Source organism: Dromiciops gliroides, chromosome 5, assembly GCF_019393635.1.
Source record: "Dromiciops gliroides isolate mDroGli1 chromosome 5, mDroGli1.pri, whole genome shotgun sequence".
Taxonomy (NCBI): Eukaryota; Metazoa; Chordata; class Mammalia; order Microbiotheria; family Microbiotheriidae; genus Dromiciops; species Dromiciops gliroides.
This window is the reverse complement of record NC_057865.1, coordinates 93245412-93256008: the sequence shown is the minus strand read 5'-3', so window position 1 is coordinate 93256008 and position 10597 is coordinate 93245412. Positions and strand designations below refer to the sequence as shown.

Sequence of the window (10597 nt, the reverse complement as noted above, 5' to 3'; positions counted from 1 at the left end):
CTGAGATAGAGACATAGATGTGGGAGTTACATTACAACTATAGGAGTGAGTAGCATTGCCAGTGAAGAGGATATAGAGAACGAAGAGGAGAAAGGTCACCTTAGATGCCCCAAATAGCTCACAATTTCTCCTCACACATGGCAATAACAGATATCAGAACTATCAGTTTAATTTCCTAATTCTTATGAAAAGAAGTGAGAAAACTGTTGACTTCTTTTAGATAATCCTTAATAACAATAAGAGGGGACAGCTAGGTGGCACAGTGGATAAAGGACTGGCCCTGGATTCAGGAGGACCTGAGTTCAAACCTGGCCTCAGATACTTGATACTTACTAGCTCAGTGACCCTGGGCAAGTCATGTAATGCTCATTACCATGCAAAAAAAAAACCCAAATAAACCCCAAATAATCAAAACCAAACCAAAAAGACCCAGGAAAATGAAAATCCATGAGACAATTTTACGGTGGGAAGAAACCCATTGTTTGGCCCTCTGAAATGCCTGGACAACAGAGTTAGCCTCAGCCTCTATTAGGTATGATGTCTGCTTTTGAATTTGGAATTTCACTTGTTGTAGGTAGTTCTTGTAGCTGTCTGAAGACTCTCTATTGCCATGTTCTTGGAAGATCTGAGCATCAAGGTAAAGAGCATTGCTGTAATAGTGGCCTCCATTCTCTTTCTCCATCCTCTGAATCATAGTCATCAGCTCTGCCACCTGGGCCATCTGCTCCTCCCCAGTGGCCCGGTTGTTGAAGGCACAGAATCTCCTGCCACACTCTCGGATCCCCCACTGTAGGTCTGTGTTATCAGTATTTGTTACATAATCCTCTAAAGATCCCCCTAAATCTTCTTTACGGGTGAAAAGCATAACGAGGTGCCTCATCACTCCTACTCCAAAGATTTTCTTCACCTTCCTCATTGCCTCCTTATCCCTTGCAGTGTAGCGGCCAATCTGAGTCACCAAGACTAATGCATGGGGACCTGGGGAGGAGAGCAGGTAACACTCCCCGATTTCCTTGTACATCTCTTCAGTCCAGGCACTTGGCTCACAGATGGCAGGAGTATCAATCACCAATATTCTTCTCCCATTCCACATCCTAGTGCCTATCTGACACTTCTTAGTCACTGCCTGGGATCCTAGCTTGGACTCAAATACTCTCTGCCCAAGGATAGTATTTCCTGTTGCACTTCTCCCAGCTCCTGTTTTCCCCACCAGGATGAACCTCAATGGCTCATTGCTTTGATGGGTGTCATTGACATCTGTAAGAGAAAGTATTTCTCAATAGTGACACATCCCAACAAGTCCTATTACATCTCATCAAATATCTTTGATTGGTGCCATTCATTAGACCTGCTGATCTTAATTTATAAGCATGTGGAGAGTAGGAGTCAGCACTATCTCCAGATTTTTCTCTGTATGGTGGATAGTCTAGTAATTTGCATAAATAGATATTTAACTAAATACTTTTGGAGGAGGTAAGGTATGAAAATCAATCCACATTGTATTTTTTGTGTCCACTTTCCTGCCTAGCCATTATATTTGGGTCCTTCTCTCTCATTCCCCAAGAGTCAGGAAACATGGTGGGCAATGAATGAATAAATGAATGAAAAGAATGGCTAAAGGGATTATCAAAAAGTTTCTAGAGACCTTAATGGACCAATCCTCTGGTCACTACCTCTCTTCCCAAGGGTGCCCACCTGGGATTTTCCTCCTAAGCATTAGCCCATTGGATGACTCTTCTTCATCAATTTTTCCTGTCCTAGATCTTATCTCTTTAGGCCCCTGCTCTCTCTTTTCTGTGGTAATAATTAGGTACCTAAGAGATTAGCTTTTGCTGTGGTGTTATTTATTTAATCAGGCAGTCAATTCCATTCCATTGTATTCGACATAATAATCATGTACAGAGCAGCACTATATATACATAGTCCAGTACTGGGTACTGGGTGAGATGGTTAATAAGAATCCAGCCCTCAATGGTACCTCTAGTCTAGCCTGGAACATATGAAAACCAAAGACTATAATATCAAACAAAATATGACCCCCTCACCAGTGATTACTAATACAGTGCAATGAGAGCTCAGAGACTATAGACATTATTGCTATCTGGGGTCAGAGAAGACTTTATGAAGGAATAGTGGCTTTTGAACCCAACTTAGAAGGTGGTTAGGATTTCATCCCTTTGGGGGCATTTAATTTTGACAGGTACCCTTGCCTTAGCCCAAAGGAATAAATTTGAAGCATGCAGAGAGGCCAGTGACATATTTATGGGCAGAAGGAAACTTTCCTCTGAGGTTGCCAGACTATACCATCCAGGTGGTTGCCTTCTCTTTCTATATATGAGGCCAGATCTCTGTGATTACAGTTGATTGTTCACAAGGGAAAAAGATGGTGCATACCCCAGTTCTGCTGTTCCTAGGATTTTCAGGAGGGCACTGGGAATAACACATATATGACACTGTCTCCTTACCCACATCAATATCTCCATCTTTTGCTTCTTTCATCTTCTCTTCTCCTTTCTAAAAAAAGGGGGGGAAGAGATAAAATGTACTCATTAGGCAGAATGCTAAAGCTGAAAAGAACCTTTGAAATCACCTAATCCAATCTGTTAACTTAATACAGAAGGAATTGTGACATTCAATTTGGGAATAATTATTCCAACAGAGTAATTCTCACTGGTGAAAAATAGAGGTTGATTTTCAGGGTAAAATTAAATAGAGAGGCTCAGAGGACACAATTCAACATCACTTTTGTTCTCAGTCAGTAATCTACCAAGAGGACTATTTAATCAAAACCCTTGCTTATTTTCCTCCCACCCCAGAGAAAATGTGAACCTGAGAAGGTAGGCCAGCCCTGTCAGTTCTTTTCATAGTAGGGGAAACAACCAATCAGTCAACAAGGATTTTTTAAGTGACTTCTACAGATTGGACTGAGGTAGGAGATGAAAGTAGATCAAGAGGCAACCCAGTGACTCTTCTGGATGCAGATGAAAGGTTTATATAGGTGGCTCTCTTTAGATCACTTGAAGTGTTGAGAATGCCCAAAAGATAGCAAAAGTGAAATATATTCCCCAAAGACAAATATAAATGATTTTTGGGTCTTTGGGGATTTGGTTTTAAAGGAAGGTAGGTGAGGATGGTAAAACTACCCAAGATAGTGATTTTCACTAGCCAGGGTCAAACATAAGGGTATATGTAGGGATTGGGGATGCTGAAAGTGAGTCAAGGGGCATGAAAGAGGGATTTCCAACACAATCTTTAATCCCTCCACAATTGTCCTAAGAATGAGCATTTTTGGGGACAGCTAGGTGACACAGTAGATAAAGCACTGGACCTTTATGCTGGAGGACCTGAGTTCAAATCCAGACTCAGACAAATGATACTTACTAGCTGTTTGATCCTGGTCAAGTCACTTAACCTTCATTGTCCCACAAAAGATAAAATAAAATAAAACAAAAAAAGAATGAGCACTACAAAGTAGAGAATTTGGCCTAGGAGAAGGTAAAATAGGCATTTGCCTAGGTTAGGATAAAGGGCAAGGCTGCTTGTAGACAAGAGCCTCACTATAATTTTTAAAAATAAATACATGTATTTTTGTTCCAGAAAATTCTGTTCTCTGTAGCCCATGCCTTTTATATTGCAATGTGCCAAGTTGCAGGTTTACAATGAAGATTCAAGGCATTCAGTGAATAGTAACACACAAAGATCATTGTTTTCTTAACTTGCCTTGAGAGTATAGATGACTTTTAACAATTTCTTTGAGAGCTTGTCTCAACCCCTCAAACATGTTACATACATCTTACTTTTCGGATTTAGAGGTGTGAGGCATTTATGAGTGATGGAAGAATCCACCAGACCCTCAGGAATACCCATTGTTAGTATTTACCTGCAGAGTTTGTCCAAGGGATTGGTAACTGGTCATTTCTTCAAGACTAAGGACCATAAACCAGTGTTATCTGCAAAATCAAAAATAAGTAGGAAGAGCATTCAAAAAATAAAAAAAAAAATCTTGAATCTGAACCATATTACCCCATTTTACTAGTGTCTTATCACCTCACCTCTAGGACCTTCTTGTTGCTGCTAGCCAACCCAAGGTTTAGCAATGCCCTAGGACTGGGGATCTAGGAAGGAGTTCACAATACAGTAACTGGCTGTGTGATCCAGCATCAACTGGGTCACAGTATCAATCAGGAAGGACCTATCTCTCAAATAAAGATGACATTTCATCTTGGTTTTCTGGGTTGCAGAAGCAATTCCAACCTTGTTTAGGAGGTTGGATGCAATGAATTCAGAACCTTCCAAATCTAAGATCTAGTGATTATAATTTGATGCTACCTGCTCATTATAAAATCAAGAAGAGGTGGTGACCTCTATGGCTTTATAGGAGAGAGAACTAAAGCTTCCCTTGCCCCACAATAGAGTTTCTCTACTGGCCTGATATAGTGCCTAAAATCTTTATTATTGGAGCCCCTTCTTTAAGTCAGGACACTGTCATCAGAAGATCCCTGTGAAGAATATGAGGCAGAGAAGGTCCATTCAACAGTAGAACATGTTGATGGACTGGTGGAGCTCATTATGGATGGGTCATGCTGCCAACAACAGATGACAGTGGCATCTGCCCTGAATTTGGAGTCAGAAACCTGAGGTTTCCAATTCAACTCTGCTACTTGTTAACTCTGTAGGCTTGGCACCTCGCTGGCACCCAGTTTCCTCCTCTGTAAAATACAGGGATTGTACAAACAGAAGCAATGCATCCAAAATTAGAAGGGAGGCAGAAAGCTGGAAAACAATTTTTATGGCTAGTACTTCTGATAAAGGCCTCGTTTCTAAAATATATAGGGAACTAAATCAAATTTATAAGAATCCAAGTCATTCCCCAACTGAGAAATGGTCAAAGGATATGAACAGGCAGTTCTCTGATGAAGAACTTAAAGCTATCTATTCCCATATGAAAAAATGCTCTAAATCACTATTGATTAGAGAGATGCAAATTAAAACAACTCTAAAGTACCACCTGACACCTATTAGATTAGCTAAAATGACAAAAAAGGAAAATAATAAATGATGGAGAAGCTATGGGAAAATTGGAACACTAATGCATTGTTGGTGGAGCTTTGAAATGATCCAACCATTCTGGAGAGCAATTTTGAATTATGCACAAAGAGCTATAAAGCTGTGCATACCCTTTGACCCAGCAATACCATTTTTCAGTCTTTTCCCAAGGAAATCATAGAAAAGGGAAAAGAACCCACATATTCAAAAATATTTATAGCTGCTCTTTTTGTGGTGGCAAGGAATTGGAAATTGAGGGGTTGCCCATCAGCTGGGGAATGGCTGAACAAGTTGTGGTATATGAATGTAATGGAATTCTATTGTGCTGTAAGAAATGATGAGCAGGAGTTCAGAGAAACCTGGAAGGTCTTACATGAGCTGATACTGACTGAGAGGAGCAGAACCAGAAGAACATTGTACACAGTATCATCAACATTATGTGTTGATCAACTGTGATAGACTGGATTTGTCTCACCAATAAAATGGTACAAGAAAGTTCCAGGGGACTCATGATGGAAAAGGCTCTCCAAATCCGGGGGGGGGGGAAGAACTTTGGAATATGAATGCTGATTGAACCATACTATTTGTTTTGGTTTGGTGCTGTTGTTTTTTCTACTTTGAGGTTTTTCCTTATTGCTCTGATTCTTCTCTTATAGCATGACTGATGCAGAAATATGTTTAATGTTGTTATGTATATGGATGTGTGCATATATATATATATATATATATATATATATATATATATATATATATATATATATATATATATATATATATATAAAACACCTATATCAGATTGCCTGCTGTCTAGGGGAGGGTGGAAGGAGTGGAGGGGGAAAGAAAAATTTTAAATTGGAAATTTTATATAAACGAATGCTGAAAACTATATCTACATGTAAAAAAATTTTTTTTAAAAAATAAAAGCAGGGGCAATGGGAGACTTCTCCATGAGGCTCCAGTCTGTAGAGCTTGCACACCATTCCCTACCTGGTTTCATCCAACATGTGGATCTTTGGGAAGACTTGTTCTGGCCATGAGTAAAGAAGGGGCTGGAGTCAGGGTGATGAAGTCTTCTGGCTGAGGAACTGGAAGGACTAATGACTCAGTAGAGGTTGAGCCTGAACCAAATAGTCCCACAGAGGGTTCATTATGCCCGCTGCACAGCCCTTTATGAATATCTCTCTCCTCAGTCACGTCTGATGGAGGCTGCTATGGGCCTCCAGGTGGGGAAAGGGGTAGCAAACAGCTTTGGCTACCTCATTCCTCACCCATATGCCAGGTATCCCTGAGGGGATGACACCTGTTCCTTTTGTGTTTATTCTTGGCTGATCATCAGTACATGGATATTCTAAGAGGGGAGACCCCTGGAGACTAGTGAGACCAGGAAATGCATCAAATAGCAGTCTAGGAGTCCCTGGCTGCAGCAATTGAGTCCAGTGAGGAACCAGGGCAGCCAACAGGAAACCTTCTGGACCCAGGCTAACAATGGAATAACAGTGAGCCTTACAAGGAGGTATCTCAACTAAACAAGAGAGTGATTCATCCATCAGCTATGTCACACCCTGAATTGAACAGGAGCACAGGGCTCTCAGAACCAGAAGGCACCCCTAGGCAACAGGGGTTCCTTATGTAGGTGCCTCTGTAGCTGTCCTTCATGTTTAAGCCTACTCTTCCCAGGGGCCAAGTGTGTGCAGAGGGGAGTATGTTCCTGGGTTGGGGGTGGGAGAGGGACATTTTTGTCCTTTCAGGCCTTGCTATACCTTTTTTTTGTAAGGCAATTGGGGTTAAGTGACTTGCCCAGGGTCACACAGCTGGTAAGTGTTAAGTGTTTGTGACCAGATTTGAACTCAGGTCCTCCTGACTCCAGGGCCAGGGCTCTATCTACTGCACCACTTAGCTGCCCCATTTGCTATACCTTCTTGGTAAATATCCTTTGGAAAACCTAGTTGATATCACCTGGTTATATGGGAATGGGTCAGGCACACCAAATGGGATAGTATGAGAAACCTCAATCCCTCAACATTACTACTGTTATCCCGAAATGAGAGAAATTGTCAACCTCCCCCTCAGGACCACCCTGTTAATTTCAGCAGAGATTGGGAGAGAGAGGCCAGACACAGGGAGTGACCCAGGCAAACCGGTAACAGAGTGTTATTGATTGCCACTTGTGGTTTTACCCATCCTCCTCACCTTCTTTCTTTGCTAACTGAAATCACTTTCAGTTTACTAGGTTCCTGGCTGTGCTAAGAGGATGTGGTTACTGGGAATAACAACTCAAGTCACAGGTCAGTTTCAAACATTTATAATTCTACCTCCATTCCAGAAGGATCTTCTCCCTACAGTGAGTTGACCAGTGGATCTCTGCTCTCTGCTTATTCTAATTCATCCTGGGAAATTCTCTCTCTCTTTCTCTCTCTCTCTCTCTCTCTCTCTCTCTCTCTCTCTCTCTCTCTGTGTATCTTTCTCTCACCCTCTGTCTCTTCATCTCTCTGTCTCCCTGTCTCTCTCTCCCTATCTCTCTCATCTCTCTGTCTCCATTTCTATTTCTATATCTCTGTCCCATTCTCTCTCTGTCTCTTTGTGTCTCTCTCTGCCTCTTTCTCTGTCTGTCTCTCTGTCTTTCTCTCTCTATGTTGCTGTCTCCCTGTGTGTCTCTCTCACCCTCTCTCTCTCTTCTCTCTCTTTCTCCCTTTCTTGTTTCTCTGTCTCCGTCTCTCTGTCCCTGTCTCTCTGTCTCTCTCCATCTCTTTCTTTGTCTCTTTCTATTTCTTTCTCTGACTCTCTGCTTCTCTTCTTCTGTCTCTCTCTCTGTCTGTGTCTCTGTCTCCCTCTGTCTCTGTCTCTGTCTCTCTCTCTGTCTCTCTCTCTGTCTCTCTCTCTCTCACACACACACACACACACACAAAACACAGACACTTCATTGTCTCTTCAACCAGGTCAATTTTTTTTTCAGTCATGCACAATAATAGTAACAAAACACCTAATTATCATTTTCAAAGTACTCTAAGCATTTCAAAGTACACTCACATCCATTCTCATTTGATCCTCACAGATTCCTTGAAGGAAGCAATTGATGGTCCAGAAAGCTGAGGAACTAAGGAGACCAGCGTTTGTCCAAGATCATACAGAGAGAAAGAGAGTTGCAGCAGCTGGGATCAGGAGCCTGGTTTCTAGACTCTTAATGAAACTCTAAGAAACAAGCTGATAAAATTATTAAAAAAAAAAAAAAAGATGATTCCTCTTTACCAGATAAGCCCAGGAACAGCTTGCCTCTGCAAACCATCTAAGGTCAGAACTTGCCTCCCAAGCAGCCTGTCTCTGCACTGTTATCTGCTTGCCAGAGCAAGACAGCATTGAGTATAGAAACAACCCTGATATGGGTCAGTGACACATGGTGAGTGGGGGAAAAAGGGAGGAGAGGCAGAAATTCTAACCAGGAAATGTTTGCTGATCCAACTGCATTAAGGAGGAGAAGCTCTCCAAGGCTCTGGTCTGCAGAGAGAGAGGATGAAAAAAATAGTTTTATAGAGATACTCCCTCCTCTCCTTCAAGTTAGATGCTCATTAAGGTCTTCAGTCAGGAGTGGGGGAAATCAGAACCTCAGAGGGGCCCAGCAAATACTCCTCTGCTTGCCACCTTAACAGAGCTCACCCATTTCTTTTTAGTGATTATTATTTTAATAGCTCTTGGAGAGGGAAGGGCTTGCCTATGTCTAGAGAGGGTACAGGAGGGAACACCAGGGTTTCTTTTCAGGGATGTTGTCCTGAAGGTTAAGAGGTCATTCTGTGAAAAAGGGCCCATCTCAAGAAACCTATGAAGTCAGTGAAACTTGTCTTTGATAAGAGCCAAATCTCCACTCTAAATCGCCCTGCTTCTGTCCCTACTACCATCCTATGTCCCCTTTCCTCAGAGCCCTGCCCTCCATTGGCTATTAATTTAATTCATCAACATTTATTAACCTTCTACTATGTTTAAGTCATTCTGAGAGGCCATGGGACTATAAAGACTGCCCCCTTACTCCCACTCCTAAGAGAGGGAGAGAAGAGGACATGAGAAAGGGAGAGGGAGGGAGAAAAGGAAAAAAAGGGGAGACAGAGACAGAGACAGAGATAGAGATGGAGGGAGGGAGAGAACTTGCCCTTTCAAAGCTTACATTCTAGTTTGAACAGAACAATTCAAGGTTAGCAGATGGTGCCACTAGTAAAAGCACTGGATCCAGAGTCCAGACTTGAGGTGAAATTTCACCCCAGATATTTATGAGATGTGTGAACCTGGGCAAGTTATTTCACTTCTCTCACTCTTTGTTTCCTCATCTGTAAACTGGGGGTGGTGATGATGATCATATGATATATGCATAAGACATTTGTTGGAAGAATTTAGTATAAAAATCTCTCCCAAAATCCTACTTTTGCTTTTGATTCTAAATGTCCTGATTTTATTTGGGTAAAAGCTTTTAAATTTTACATAATTGAGACTGCCTGGGTTTTTGTTTTATGATTTCTTTTATCCTTTAATGCTTATATATTTTTTCTGTTTATGTCATGAAAGAAATAATTTTTTCGTGTCTTCCTATTTTTGTGGCATTTTTCAAAATATATTTAGATTTTTATCCAAAAGCTGCTGAGGGTAGAGCCAAGATAGCAGAGAGAACTGAGCATTTTTGCTAAGCTCTCCTTACCCAACCTCCTAAACCATCTTTTTAAATGCCTCAAATCATATTCTGAATAGGATAATACTTTTTTATTTATATTTTTTTATTTAGTGAGGCAATTGGGGTTAAGTGACTTGCCCAGGGTCACACAGCTAGTAAGTGTTAAGTGTCTGAGGCTGGATTTGAACTCAGGTACTCCTGACTCCAGGGCCGGTGCTCTATCCACTGCGCCACCTAGCTGCCCCAGGATAATACTTTTTTAAAGTCATAGTATTTCATTTTTCTAGCTCAGGACAGCTTAGGAGGATAAAAAAGAAGAAGTCTGCAGTTGCTGGCTGGAAGATCCAGTGAAGGAAGTAGCACTTGCTCTTTGGCTTGGAAGTGGTAGCAGCAGTAACAGTGGCAGCACCAAGTGCATTCAATGTGTGAGGACAGTAAGGGGACTAAACACCTATTCAAAAAGTGATTACAGATGACCCTTGTAGTAACACTACCCATTCCAGGTTGCAGCTCCAGTGTGGAGAGGAGCAGCTACAGTCTCCAGTTACAAGTGAATGAAGCTCTACTTGCCTAAGGACCATAGTACAGATGAGGAGGATAGAGACCAGGACTCTCTAAAGCATGATAGCACCTTGCAACATTGAAAACCTATAGGTCCCTAGATCTACCCACAAAAGCTCAGGCTAGCCATTCCCCCAAGGGGTGAGCAGAGGCCAACTCTAAAATAAAGTACAATGTCAAGAAATAGGCTGAGAAAATAACAAAACAATTTTTAAAGAGAACCTATTAAAATCTATGGTGGTAAAGAAATTCAAGACATAGATTCAGAAGACAATGACTTGCAATCAGACTACCAAAAATGTATTTTATAGAGCTAGAAAAAAATAATAGCAAAATATA

General features: G+C 41.4%; 1 protein-coding gene across 1 annotated transcript; it reads right to left on the bottom strand.

The window, feature by feature from the left end:
- Positions 1 to 351: 351 nt before the first annotated feature.
- Positions 352 to 8320, bottom strand: LOC122727549 (GTPase IMAP family member 5-like). Its single transcript, XM_043965148.1, has 4 exons — positions 8074 to 8320; positions 3881 to 3950; positions 2466 to 2514; positions 352 to 1257 (listed from the first exon to the last, which is right to left on the bottom strand). Exons 2-4 carry the CDS (start codon positions 3935 to 3937, stop codon positions 356 to 358), a joined length of 1008 nt encoding a protein of 335 aa, XP_043821083.1. The 5' UTR covers positions 3938 to 3950; positions 8074 to 8320; the 3' UTR covers positions 352 to 355.
- Between the last annotated feature and the right edge of the window lie 2277 nt (positions 8321 to 10597).